The sequence below is a fragment of the Halichoerus grypus genome, chromosome 5 (genome assembly GCF_964656455.1).
Source record: "Halichoerus grypus chromosome 5, mHalGry1.hap1.1, whole genome shotgun sequence".
Lineage (NCBI taxonomy): Eukaryota > Metazoa > Chordata > Mammalia > Carnivora > Phocidae > Halichoerus > Halichoerus grypus.
This window is the reverse complement of record NC_135716.1, coordinates 162,239,440-162,254,391: the sequence shown is the minus strand read 5'-3', so window position 1 is coordinate 162,254,391 and position 14,952 is coordinate 162,239,440. Positions and strand designations below refer to the sequence as shown.

The 14,952-nt window shown below is 46.0% G+C and overlaps 1 protein-coding gene across 2 annotated transcripts in view; it reads right to left on the bottom strand.

The window, feature by feature from the left end:
* CSMD2 (CUB and Sushi multiple domains 2) overlaps positions 1 to 14,952 on the bottom strand; it is a 584,478-nt gene that overhangs the window by 171,220 nt on the left and 398,306 nt on the right. For both annotated transcript variants that reach the window (XM_036065279.2, XM_036065276.2), the window contains 3 exons: positions 9,520 to 9,676; positions 7,587 to 7,778; positions 2,488 to 2,614 (listed from right to left, as the gene is read on the bottom strand). In XM_036065279.2, the coding sequence (XP_035921172.2) occupies positions 2,488 to 2,614; positions 7,587 to 7,778; positions 9,520 to 9,676 (476 nt within the window). The remainder of the gene's footprint in view (positions 1 to 2,487; positions 2,615 to 7,586; positions 7,779 to 9,519; positions 9,677 to 14,952) is intronic.

The window sequence follows — 14,952 nt, the reverse complement described above, 5'->3', positions numbered from 1 at the left end:
AGGCTGCCCCATTCTCCATGAGGCTGCCAGGATGGGTCCAAACCCAGCATCTCGGGCCAGGATGGGTCCAAACCCAGTCCTCGACCTTGACCCTCTGGCCACAGCCCGCTCCACCAGCTTTACCTCCCGCCACTGCCCCTTGCTACTAGATCACAGCTGATGCTCCGGGCCTTGTGCCTGACCACACCGTGTCACTTCCCCTCCTGCCGACCTTCCTCCGGCTACCTGGCAACGTCCTCTCCATCCTTCAGCTCTTGTGTCACCTCTGTCAGGAGAGCATCTCTGGTCTTCTGTCCTGCCTTTCGCTCCCCGCCCCTCCCTATCCCTCCACCTCCCTGTGTGTCTGCACACGTCTCCCCTTTGCCAACCCGGGCGCCCGGGTCTCAATCATGTATGCGACGCCAGCACCTCGCCCAGACAACGCCACATGTTCAACAGACAGGTGGTTGTTACATGAATCAATGAACGAATGAGTGAGCGATGCTCCAAGGTAGGAAAGCAGGAAAGCCTCCTGATTTGCATACATGCACATTACCGTGGAAGAATCGTTATGCTCCTGATTCACACATTGCTTGTTTAACACTTACTGAGGGACTATCGTGGATCTACTAGTCATATGATCCCCTTTTGGACCCGAGTCCTGCTTCATTCATTCATTCATTCCCCATGAGGGCCCCACTGAGGCCATGAGCTTGGACATGCACAGGAGCCACCAGTCGCTCAGCTCTGCTGGAGTGTCCCTGGAGTGAAGGGGTGGAAAATAAGGTTGGGCAGGTAGGTTGAGGTCACGAGGGCCTTGAAAACCAGGATAAGATGTTTAGCTTCTGTGAGCGTGGGTGTCATGGAAGGTTTCCAATTAGCAGGTGAGCTGGTCAGGTGTGCTTCCAGAAGCTTATTCCAGCAGCAGTGTGCAGGATGAATTTGTATATTTGACTTGTCCCCCTAATAGTGCAAAACCCCTAAGAGCTCTGCTGACCTCATTTTGCACAGGGCTTGGCTCAAAAACGTGCACATAGCAAACACTTAATGCATTTCTTTAATTGTAATTGAACTGAGTCTAAGGACCCGTCTGTGTACATCAGCAAAACCACAAATGTCTGTATCTCTTGCAGCAAGGTATCCATTCCGTCCATTCCCTTTAACTGAAAACTCTCTAGGGCAGAATCTTCTCTAGCTACACTTCTCCGTGCCTTGGCTCCCCACTATTGCAAATCCTCAACATTTCATTCCTGGGTCACTGTGATAGACTTCTGACCGGTTTTATTCCCGTGAGTTCTCTCCACTGTAAACGACCCTGGTGGGACAACCCTGCTCAAGAACCTACCATGGCTCCCTCTGTTCTGCTGGCATTTAAGATCTTCCATGACCATGCCATATTTCAACCCTCTCTACCTCTCATTCCTTGTCCACATGCCTCCCCCTCTCCAGCCAGACTCTGTCTCCTCTCCAATTGCCTTTTTGATCCTCCTTCCAGACCTCTGCTCATCCTGCCACCCCAACCTGCTCCTTTCCTCACAGCTCTTCTGAACCACAGCTCAAGCAAGGCCCAGCTTTGCCAGCAGTGTGAATAGTGCGAAGATTCAGAAAAACCTGGGTTCACAGTCCAGCTTTCTGTGGGACTCACTGTGCGAACTGAGACACACTATGCATTCCCTTGGGATCTCAGTGTTCTCATCTATAAAATGGGACCAAGAGTAATGTCTATTTATTATTAGAACTTACTATTAGTGAAGAACTGATAAGAGGATAGATGTGCCAGGCCCTGTGCTGGGTAAATGGTGACGTTCCTTTCTTCTCTGACTTTCTGGAACCCTCGGAAATAAATCCTGCTGGTCAGATGCTAGTATGGAAAGGAAGTTATATTTTGAGGGAGTGTGTATGAAGTATCAGACACTGCTGGGCTTTCGTAATTACTCCCTCTGCAACCCTCAAACACCAGCATTTTTGCCCTCACTTTACAGATGAGGACACTCAGCCTGAGAACAGGAAACAATCTGGGATCATACCGCTCTGAGCTGACACTACTGTTCGAGAAATAACCACAGAAGCGTTCCTAGGAATTTACTATGTTCCCAGTACGATGCTGGGCGCGTTGCTGTCCCATTTAGTGCTTTCCCCCAAGACGCTGCTACTGTAATAGCAAATAAGGGCTGTGCCCGAAGTCTTGCAAACAGCAGGTGGCAGGGCTGGGATTCCTGCTGGGGTCTGTATGACCTCCAGCTCTGCCCTCAGCTACTCTGCCGTGACTGTGCTACCGAGGCCAGAGTTGTCTGAACCTGGACAGCAGCCCTGTGAGGCCCAGACTGGCCTCTCCAGTTTTCCTTGGGCCCCAGCCCGAGCCTGGGGTCACAGCGACCGCTGCTGATCACAAGGGCCTCCAGGTGAAGTGGGCAGGGCCAGCCACTGGCTGAGTGGCCTGGCGATGATGCTGGTGACGACTCACCCGAATGGCCAGCAAGCAGTGACTTTGTCAGCCGTGACACTTACCCGATGGTGCAACCAGCATCAGCCTCGATGGTCCAGATGCAGTTGAGATTGTGTTCATAGGGAGCCGGATACCCGGGTGATAGCACCTGCCCCGACACTTCTCCTTTCACTGTCCCTCCACACTCAGCTGAAAGAAATCCCAAAAAAGTGAGCTTTATGGGGTGGCCTGCATGGCCAGTGGTGACTCAGTGGCTCCTCTTGTCAGTGTGCCCAAGCCCTTCTTGTTCCCTTCAGGTAACTGAGCACAGCACACAGAAAGGCCCCCAGATGGAACCTGTATCCACAATCTACAAAGAACCCCTACAACTTAACAATGAAAAGGTAAACAGCCCAATTAAACAATGGGCAAAGCATCTGAACAGACATTTCTTCAAAGAAGGTATGCAAATGGCCAGCGAGCACATGAAAAGCTGCTCAACGTCATTAGTCATCAGGGAAATGCAAATGAAAACCACAGTGAGACACGCCTCATGTCCACAAGGATGGCTGCAGTCAAAAAGCCAGACAGGAAAGTCGGTGAGGATGTGGAGAAACTGGGACCCGTACACATGTGCTGGTAGGAAGGCAACAGGGGGCAGCTGCTTTGGGAAACGGGTTCATAGTTCCTCAAAATGTTGCACGTAGTCACCATAGGACCCTGCACTTCCACGAGCAGCACAGACCCAGGAGAATGAAAGCATACGTTCACACAAAAATGCTCACAGCAGTATGATGCATAATAGCCCAAAGATGGAAACAACCCAATGTCCATCAGCCGATGGATGGGTAGACAAATATGGTGTAATCCATACAACGGAATAGTATTTGATCATAAAAAAGGGTGAAGGACTTGTACCTGCTACAACAGGAATGGACTTGAAAACATGATGCTAAGTTAAAGAAGTCAGACTCAAAAGGCCACGTATTATATGATTCGGTTTATATAAAATGTCTAGGCCAGAACAATCTATAGAGACAGAAAGTACAGTGGAGGTAGCCAGGGCCTGGAGGGAGTGGGCAGGTGGGAGGGATTGCTAATGGGTGCAGGGCTTCTTTTGGGTGGACAAGATGTTCAAAAATCCCACGTGGTGACAGTTGCAAAGCCCTGGGAATAGACCAAAAAGCCCTGAATTGTACATTTTAAAGGGGTGAAGTGTAAGGGACGTGAATTGTATCTCAATAAAGCCATTTTTACAAAGGTCCCTGGGTGGATGGCTGACAGCCTACTCCGTGCCCAAACTCCTTGAAGCCTCCCTGGCCATGTGCAGACACTTGAACCTGTGTCTTCAGCCACAGGGCCTGTATGGGGTGCCAGGAATGCGGAGGCAAGCAAGACACTGCATCCTTCCTCCCGAGAGCTAACGGTTTAGAGAAGGAGACAGCCACCGCGGGTCCCAACAGAGGCGCACTGGTGGTAGGTGACAGCTCAGAGGAGAAGTGACTACTTCCCCTCACACGGGGTAGGGGAGTCGTGAAGGAGGAGCAGGAGTGGATCGGGCTGGCTGGGTGGTAGGGGTGGTGTAGGGGGCACAGCAGGAGAGAGGGGAAAGGGCAGATGTCCTGGCGGTGGGCAACAGCGTGGTGGACGGGGGCCAGGGGAGGAGACGGGGGTGGGAGACAGGGCTGTGAAGCTGGCGCAGCATCGGACGTCCAAGGGCGCCGTGCATGAGGCTAGTGTCTATGTACTCTGTTGGGGAAGAACTGGTCACCTTATATGCTAGTGAACTTTACATGCTCTGGGAGCAGCCTGAAGGGCACGGAGGGATGGAAAAGGAGGAACTGGAGGCAGGGGAACAGTGCAGAGGTCTACACGCCCCATTGGAGCACCTAGTCACCCAGGTCAGAAGCTGCTGATCCTCTGGCCTTCTTCCTCCCCATGTCTGATCTGCCTCCGAGACCCAGACCCTGAACCTCTGGGGCGTCTGTTATATCGATGCCCCTCGGCCCCATTGCTAGAGTCTTGGCCTAGGCCCTGGCCATCTCTAGGGCGGCACAGCTGCCCACTCTCTCCCCAGCAGTGCCACGAGATGGATCTTTCTAGAATGCAAACTGACTGGGTCACTGCTTGCTTCAAACCTTCCTTCCTGGAATGAAGTCCAAGCCCCAGAGGGGCTCCCTTTGGCCTCTTGGGCCCCTTCCTGACAGCCCTCAGTCCAGTCAAGCCTCATGAATGCTATGAGCCAGGAACACGAGGCCTCTTCATGTCCACATGGACTGACAGCCTGAAAACATCTTCCCTTTCATGGCCTCTCCCCGCCCAGGTAGAGTTGCCGCTGTCCTCCCTTGTGTCTCTGTTATAACATGAGCAGGTTTTTATCACAACACGTGTACCGTGTGACAGTCATGTCAGTCTCCTTCACAAGACTCCAAACGCCTTGGTAGCAGGGACCTCGTCCTACTCCTATTTGCACACCCAGTGCTGCTGTAGTGCCTGGCACGTCACAGACATTTTAGTAAGTGTTTACTGAATGGGGAGATACATGGAGGATCAGATGAATAAGTGACACTTACTGCTTCCCAGGAAAATTACTATGAGGGTCTGAGTCAAGGGAGCATGAGTGAAAATGAAGAGCAGGAAATTTATTGTGGAGTTTTTTAGGAAAGGGGATGATTGAGCAAAATCCTTAGAAGAAACTGAAGAAGACGGGATCGAGGTCACAGGTAGAAGATTGGCCTTCACCTTCGTTAGGCATCTCAAGAGCCCCATGGCTTCACAGGGGAGCACTATGGCAGGGTTAGGAAGGAGGCACTCTCCTGAGACCAGATCCTTTGCTCCCGCCTTGTCACGAGTCCCCTCAGTGTGCTTTTGGGAGAGGAGGTGCTTGAAGGACTCAGGGCTGAATGGGCCACGTTGAAGAGTGGGTGTGGGCAAGAGGACGGGCCGTGAGCCGGGAGAAGGAAGCCTATCTGGCCCCACAAATAATGGTGGTAGTGGAGAGGTGGCAGAACATTATCCGTGCCCTTGGCTAGAGCTTTCTTCCATATTCCAGATGGAGAAGCCCCTCCTGCTTCCCTAAAGGTGAGTGTTTGGAGGCAGCATGGCGGGGGTGGGCTCTTCCTTACAGACACTACTGTTCCTTTCCTCCTGGACCTAACATCTAGGGGCTGGCATGTGGGTGGGAGAAGCCCAGAGGCCAGCAAGGTGCAGATGCATTGATAAGACCAGAAGACTCTACTCTTTCTGCTCTTTGCCCTTCTTCCCATCCTTAGAGTCTTGGCTGCTTCAATTGGGCTGCAGCGTCCACTCATCAATGAAGAAAGCCTTGGGTTATTTTAAAGTACAGTGGTCATTCCTGCTAGACTGTGATAAAGTCTACCACAACATGACATATGTAAAAATATACACCTGCCACCCCAGATTCACAGCTTCACTCCTCAATGTGGGGCCTGAGGGAGTCTCTGGGGAAAACCCCCAAGGTTCAAAATATAAGTACCCTTAGCACTGCTTGAGTGGATCCGCTAAGTTCAGCCCAACTGGCACATTTGATATTCAAAAGAACCTCACAGTGAATCCTTCCTGCAAAGGAGGTGACTGTCTTGTAACGTGAATCATCTCCTTCCTATTTCACTTGCTCTAGCTTGCCTGTGGTATTACACTGCCGTCTGTTCACGCGTGCGTCCCCCTTGCTGGCCTGGGATCTGCCCTTGTCAGGGTTCCTAGTGCCCAGCATAGGGCCTGGCACATGAATGAAAGCAGGGGATAAAAACAGGGATGCAGGGAGAAAGGGATGGGGCATGCCTGCAGACTGAGCCGATCTTAAGCTCAGAGGGTGGGGAAGTCTCTATAGGCTACTTAGAGGTCGCCATGCTGGTTTGCCCACTGTCAGGCTTAAAATCCTCTCCTTCAGGCCCTCTGTTCTGTAACAGTGTTGAAGATCCTGTTAACATGGAGCTGTCTAGGGGAAAAGAATATTGGCCATTACCACTGCCCACCATGCTGGTTCACCCCTCCAGCCCTCACACATGCTCAGGCTAGAAGCCCAGCCCCCATCCTCCCCTCCTGCTGGTAAATTCTTACCCTTCCTTTCCTCATATTTCCCCAACACTTTGCCCATAAGTCTTTGCATGGTGCTTATCTTGTATTATAATTATCTGTTTATGTGTCTATTTGCCTTGCTAGGCTATAGGCTCCCCAAGGGCAGGGGAAAATGCTTTATTCTTCCTTTTTTGTATTTCTCTGCCTCTGCACATACCCAAACATATAACTGCACCAATTCTGGTGTGTGGCGCTTGGTAGGTACTTAAATGTTTTCCCAGTGGATGTTTTGTTCTTACAAGATTAGCCGGTGCTGTACAGCAAACATGCTGAGGTTGTGGCACCAGGGAAGGGGACGGAGGGAAAGGCCTGGTGTTTGGCGGTGGGGAAGCAGGACAAAGCAGGGTGGTGGGAATCTTGATCAGCAGGGAGGGTAAGAGATGCAGTGAGGTGGGTGGTGAGAGAGGAAAAGGCCAGACCGACGGAATGACAGGCTCTGCCTACTTCATACTCCTGCCTTCGACCAGGCTTCTCTCATCCTATGACACATGGAGGAAGCTTAGAGAGAGCCTCTGCTGACATTCTGGAAGCACCGCAGGCTTAAGAAGGTGCTGGTTCATTATTATATTCTTTCTCAAGAATGAGATAGATGCTAGCTCATTATCTTACTCTTTCTTCCAACTTCCCCCAGAAAAGGGGGCATAAACCCCATTTTGCCTATGGGGAAACTGAGGCCCAGAGGGAGTCGGAGGCTTGTTTGAGTCTGGGTGCTGCAAGAACCTTTGGAACCCAGGCAAATGCTCCACCTCTTCCTACCTGACGCTCCTCCCTCTTCTCTGTCACCAGCATTACAATTCTGGGGCATGACTTGGCTGTGGTCCCACTTGGCTCAACATGTGACAGCGGCAAGCCCCCTGCCTGAGTGTGCTGCTGCAGGGGCGTAATGAGGTGTGAAAGTGAGGGAACGGAGAAGGGGGGCAGGGCGAGGGTTGGCTCCTGTGAACAGCGGCGCTCAGTCCAGTTAGGCAGCCCAAGGCGCTGGAGCATGGGGTCCAATGGGAGAGCCTTCTCGAGACCAGAGCTGGGAGCCTGGGACTTGGGGGGCGGGCCCGAGTGGTCACTCGAAGAGCAAGAGGCCTCCTACCAACACAGGTGGGGAGAGGCCGGTCCCAGGTCCTGCGCTCCCCACTCAGACACAGCAGCTCCTCACTGCCCCGCAGGCTGTATCCAGGGTCACAGCTGAAGGACACAGAGCTTCCTGCAAAATGGCCTCCGTCCTGAACCTTGTAGCCAAACTGGGGAGTTCCTGGATCCTCACACTTGATGAGTTCAAAACCTGCCGAAGAGAGGAGAGAGAGGGTAAGCAAGACCCGGCGTGGCAGAAGCCACACGCCCTTTCCTCCCTCAGTGTGAAGCCCATGTCCTCACGGAAGCCACCAGGCACGTGCCCCTGGCTTCCGCCGGTCTCACTGCTCGGGGGGCCCCACACGGCTGTGCTCAGGAGAGGTGCAGCGTGCAGGATTCGCTCCCGGCTGCGGCATGGAAATGGCTTCAGCTCTTTCTCCCAGGACAGCTTTTAATAGTTTTCAGACACAGGGTCTGGGTTTTCTATTTCCTTTGTTTGACCCCCAGAGCATTTTGTTAGCAGGGCTGCTCTCTCCATTTGGCTCGCTGAGACATTCTGATGGGATCGTGTAATAGGGAAACGTCACTTCAAATGCATGTTTCAAAGTTCAATTACGTCCTGTTTAAATACAGTCTATTGAGAAAGGCTAGAGAAGGCTTATGCAGAACGTCTCCACAGAGCACCTGCTATAGGGCGCTTCACGTTTCTTATCCACAGCGGTCTTGTAGGGAGGGGTAATGACCGAGAACACTGTCTGGTTCGATAAATGGTTCCAAAGTCACACATTCTCAGACGATGGAGATGGAACTCGCATGCCACTTTATTCAATCCTCTTCCCCTGATGGGCCTGCTGTACCAGGCACAGACGCTTAGGCCAGATGGCCTAGAGCCCAGGCAAGAGGAATCTTGGGTGGATTCACTGGTTTTCTAACAGCTTTATTGAGACAGCATTCACATACCGAGCACTCGCCCATCTGAAGTGTCTGATGCACTGTCTTCTGGTATATTCGCAGAGGTGTGCAACTATCTTCACAATCAACCTTAGGGTCTTTTCATCACTTCTAGAGAAACCCTATACACACCCCCCCTTGCCCTTGGCCACCAAAATTTCCTCTCTGTCTCTATGGATGTGCCTACTCCAGACAGTTCATATAAATAGATCATATAACACGTGGCCTTTGTGACTGGCTTCCTTCACTCAGCAGTGTTTTCAAGGCTCATCCATGGTGTTGCATGGATCAGCGCTTCATTCCTTTTTGACAGCTGAATAACATTCCATTGTACAGATGGGTACATCACATTTTGTTTAGCCATTTATCAGCTGATGGATACTCATTGGATTTTAAAATAACCTAGAAAAGCACATTTCTTGGCATCTCCTGGGCAAGTACAGGAGCTCAATGAACACAAGGGCCATGAAGCCCAGGTGTGGAGATGTAATCCCAAGTACCCCGGGGCTGTGCACAAATCTGGGTGCTTTCCGTTTTTGAAATCTTGGGAGTAAAAGTCAAACTAAAACCATGAAAAAGGGAAAGAATCAAGACTGAAGTCTTTAGGGAGTAGTGCAAAAGAACATAATTACACATTAGCGTTTGCATGTTTTACATCTGGCTGTAGCCGAACCTTATTTTATAAATGCTGTGATTAGGAAAGGCTTTGTTTGGTTGCTTTAGTTAAAAGCCTCAGTGTTTATATTTTGGAATTATTAGTGAGTAACAGGTATGCGTGACTCTCAGTTAACCACAGATGTAAACCTTAGAGCGGATACCAAGTGGCTGCTTACCCAGAGCACAGACACAAGGTCTCAGAGGAAACAGTCCACTCAGCATGCACCAGTCAGAGAAAACCGAACCTCTTAAATGAGGGGTGACATCCCGGAGCCTGACCTCCCTGTTTGGGGGACCAGGGAAAGCTTGACTTCATCGTCCACTCTGACTCAAGAAGGACTTACTGGAAAATTGCAGCTCAAAGCCCTTGCTGGTGTTCTCAGCGTCAGTGATGAAATCAAGCCACAGACTGCTGGATGTGCTGTTCAAAGTCACCCCCATCATCTCCGAACGGCTGAACACCCCCAGCAAACGGGCGGAGTTGTTGTTGCCGTCGTAGACCTGGATGTACGAGAGACCCCCAACCCGATGTCAGCATGGCCTTATTTTGAACAACAGCTTTTCATCCCGTAGCCTACACTCCCAGACTTTAGCACCAATGCCGACTGCTGGAGGGGCCGTGAGCATCAGACGCAGGGAAGATGGCACAGGGAGCCAGCAACAGAGAGAGTGATCAGCCCCTCCTGTCTCTACTCGGTGCCATTCTGTGCCCAGCCCATCTCAGTGTGAATCCAGTCTCTAGGAACTGCTTGTTGTTCTAACCTTTCCAGTGGAGCTCTGCTCTGTCCTCCAACCCCCAGATGGCACCAGCATACTCTTCAGCAGCCCGGGGAGGCCAGGATGGGGCCGCCTGAAGGCCCAAGCCATCTGTCTCTGCGGACAGGCATACTGAAAGCATTCGACAGCTCTGCATTGCTAAACAGTCCTGTCCTTCCAGATGAGACAACTGTCCTTCTGCCTAACTCCACCCCACTGTGGCAGTGGCCTGTCTTGACTACTCTTCTAGACATGGCCCCCGGGATCCAGCAGCACAGAGTAAAAATGACCAGCGTGTCATGGTGCCTTTCCTTTCCCCAAGCTCAGCCTCTACCCCTTCCCTCCTAAAATGAGGGCTCCAGCAAGGGCCTGCTGGGCTTGCCAGGGGTGGAATCGTGCAGGCATCTGGCTTCCCCGACGCCCATCTGTCCCCTGAACTTCTGAGCACTAGCAGAGACAACAATCATCAGAATAATGAACTGGCTCCCCAGGTTCTGAGGTTGCTGCTCCTTTCCAGATAATTGTACAAATAACAACAGAAGTTGTGATTGAGTGAAGGACCCCCCTAGTGCTCTGGTAAATATCAAAGATGGGATCTATGGGTGGGTGATGAATATTTGTGCATGGCGCACGATGTGGTGCCAGCTGTCAGCAAATTGGAACAATATTTCCATTCTACTATTTATGAAGCAAAGCTTTCTAAAAGAAGCCATCCTTCAAGCTAACAGTGCCGTATATTACAGAGACTTGCTCAGGCCCCTGGGAGCCTCAAGTCTGTTTCCAGATTCCATGTACCACATCACTGATGGATTGAGAGAATTCTGGACTTCCAACAGACAGAGAGATGACACCAGTTCAAAGAGTTTAGCCCACTGGGGCATCCAAGTTGCTAAATAAAAATATTTGTACCCATGAACGCATATTGAAATGAACTGATCAAGGCATTAATCATCAACACTTGCTGACATCACAATAGGAGAAACATAAGAGAAACAACCAGATATCATGAACACCACTACTTACAGAGTCATTTTGTTAAAAAAAAAAAAAAAGAATGAAAAAAAAAAGAAAAAAAAATCAAGCCTGAATTTTATCAAGTCACTGGATCCAATTTTAACTTATAGGAAATATAGAGGATGGAGGGATATATGAAATGATACTCTGGGAATATGTTTGGCAAAACCCAGAATATGAAAAATTCCACTGGGCAAGTTACCTGATTTCCTCCACAAATAAATTACAAGGGATGGAGGAAAAAAAAAAGATGGAGGCAGAAACCTATTGATTAAAAACCATACGAGACAACCAATTCAATGTATGGGCCTTATCTGGACCCTGATTCAAAAAACTGTAAATTTAAGAAAATATTAGAACATTTATAAGATAATTGGAAACTTGAACATTCATTGGATATATGATGATGTCAAGAGATTGTTGTTAATTAATAAAAGTATAATGGGAACAGGATTATTTCCTTAATTTCCAAGCATAATTCATTCTAACTCATTAAGGACAAAAATGTTCATAATGTGTCATTATGATAAAATATTCATTGCAGAAAACTTATAAAACAGAAGAGCACACAGAAGATAAAAACAACTTTCAGCACTCACAACATTTTGGTGACTATCTTTCCAGGCTTTGTTCTATGCATGCTTTTCCTTATATATATTTATTTCTTTATTTTTTTATATAAAAACAAGATCCAACTATAAATACTATATCGTAACCTGATCTTTCACTTAATATAATGTGCATATTTTTTGAAGCATTAAATATTTTTCCCCAACGGCATTTAAATAACTTAAGGAATTTTCATCATAAAATTAAACCAACCCACACTATACTTACTCACACATCATTGTCCAGAATGTGTGCCCAGGCAGATAAGAGGCATTCAATAAAAGTATGATAATTAAATAAACCAACGTTTTCTTCTAGTACTTTTGTCTTTAAGTCCACCTGGAATTTATTTAGGCATATGATAGGAGATAAGAGTCTACTTTTTTCTCCTTGATTGATTAGCCATTTAACCAAATGCTATAAATATTCCATCCACCACCAATTTTAAATTCACCTTTATCACATATATATCACATTATATACATTTGGTTTTGTTTGTCAACTCTCTATTCTATTCTATTTCTATTTGCTACCTATTTGTCTTTTCCTGTGCATGACCCACACCATTTTAGTTATCATAGCTTTATAATATACTTAAATATTTAATAGGGAAAGTCCTCTCTCATTTGTCCTTCTTTTAACTTAAAAATTTTATTCTCCCTTGTTTATTTTGCTAGATAAACTGAAGATGAACATCCTTAAATTAAAAAATAAAAAACACCTCCTGTTCCTCCTGCCAAGAAAAACCCCCAAACAACTTGTGTAATTCTGACTGATTAACATCATAGGTATGGGTTAGTAAGAGAAAAAGTCCATCTACATGATATTGAATCTTCTTACTCACTTTTTGGCATCTGGCTCTATTTAATCAAGTTGTTTTGTATGTCTCTCAGTAAAATTCTGTATTTATTTTTGGGTATTTTTATATTTTTTATTGCAATTGGGAATTGGGCCGTTGTCTACATTTATTTTCTAACAGGATACTGCTTGTCTATAAGAATGCTTTGATGGTCCAGTTCCTCATTATATACTGGGATGGACTGGTCTCTGAGAAATCCAAGACAATCCATACACATCTGTTACACTGAACCTTCTTTCTTTCTTCTTGCTCTATTAGATGTTTTTATTTTTTTCATGTTTGTTGCAGTATAATCGACAAATAAAAATTGTATATAATTAAGGTGTACAACTTGATATTTTGATGCACATGTACCGTTACATCTGATACGACAGTTCAGTGAGATTTAAGAGTAACTACACTAACAGCTTTGTCCACACAGTTACAAACAATGCAAACATTCCCACAGATACTGCTACATGTCTGTTTGCACCCGGGCTTGAGTTACTCTAGGGCATATGCCTCCAATGGAGAAGCTGGTTGCTGGGAAGGGGAATCCTCAACTTCTTTAGATATTGCCAGATTGCTGTCCAAAGAGTAATGCAAATTTAATCTCTCACTGACACTGTATGACAGCTTTCATTGTTTTGTATCTTTGCCAACACTTGGTATTTTCAGGCATTCTAATTTTTCCCAATTTGATGGGTGTGAAATGGTATCTTGTTTTAATCTGTATGTCTTTGGTTATCACTGAGGTTGAGCATCTTTTCATGTGTTTATCCATAATTCTACTTTCCTCTTATGTGAATTTCTTGTTCATATCCTTTGTTTATCCATGAATATGAAACCTCCCTGCATTTCGGTTTTATGTCCTTCAAAATAAAATTTCATAGTTTTTCTGCTAAAGATTATGCACATTTTTAAGACTTATTTCCTAGGTGTTTTATAGGTTTTGCTTCTATTATGAATGAGATCTTTTTTTTTTTCTGATTATGTTTTAGTTGGTTGTAGACACATCAGCCACTTTGCTGAATTGTCTTATTGTTTCTGTTGGTTAATCCATCAATTCTTCTGTATTTTCTAAATAGAAGAGACAATTTTATATATTCCTCTCTAATTTTTATAGTTTCTTTGTTCTTTCTTTGATCTGATTGTGATGGCTTGGATCTGCAGCAAAATGTTGAATACTACTGTGATAGCTCAACTCTGGTCCTGCTCCCGACTGTACTGGGAACCTTAGGAAGTTCTGTTACTAAGAATAATGTTTGCTATAGGTGTTGGTAGGAACTTTTTATCAGATTAATAAAGTTCTCTTCGTAGTTTTGAGATATTTTAAAATCATGAATGAATACTGAATCTCATCATGTGATGTTTTGGGGTGTACTGGGAGGATTACGTATTTTTGGCTTCTAATCTGTTTACAGGATATTAGGTTGAACCACATGAAGTTGCCAATATGTGACCAGTTTTGACCTACAAAAATGTCAGTTTCATAGGGTTTGCTTACTGTGTAACACTGTGAGCTTTTCTAATATTGACACATCCTCACATTCCTGGAATCAATCCTGCTTGGTCATTTTTGCTTTCATACACAGCTAGATTCAATATGACATTGTATGTAGGGTGTTCAGATCTATGATCATATGTGACTGGTCTAACAGTTTGTTCTTCTATGGCTCTTATTCAGTCTGCTATCAATATTTCTACTTGCCTCATTTAAATAAAATGAGTGAGGAGATAGATGCCAATTTTTCTCTTTTCCGAGTCAGTTTGATTATCGCAGTATTAATTATCCTTGAATTTTTGTTAGTTTACTTATAAAATACTCTATGCCTGGGGCCCTTGAGACAGGATGGGGGGGAGGTCAAAATTTTTAAGTATTGGTTTATTCAGATTTTTATCTTTTCTTGATGTTAGTACTTTTTACTCTGTCAAAATGTCCATTTCAGATTTCTTAGCTTATAGTTGTTCCTAAATATTTTCTGTTAGTTTCATAATCTCTACCTCATCTCTAACTATGATCCTTTTTCCGTTCCTAAAATTATGTATCAGTGGCTTCTTTATTCCTTGATCAGTCCTGCAAAATTTGTGATTTTTATTAGCTATTTTTCAAGGAACCAGTTGGTTTTATTGACAATTTCTATTGCTTTTTGGTTGTATTTTTTTCAGTCATTTTTGACTTTACCTTTAAAAAAGGCTCTTTCTCCTACTTCCTTTGGATTTATTGTTATATAATTCACACTACCCAACTCCTTATTTATTTTTAACCTAGGTGATGCATCAGAGACTCACAGAGGTATATTGAAATCTTCCACCATGACTGCAACTTTATTAAAAATTTTTTTTATATTTCTAGCAGTTTTTATTTAATTTATTCATGCTATGTTATTTGGCACATAAAATTTGACTGTAGATTGATTGTACATTTTATTAACATAAAAGAATCCTCTTTTTAATTTCCTTATGAGGTGTGAGAGAAGTTCTCAAAGCATCTCATAATAAACTGGTTTCATTTTTCTGTGCTTTACCCTCTTCCGTTCATTGCCTCCATCACATTTTT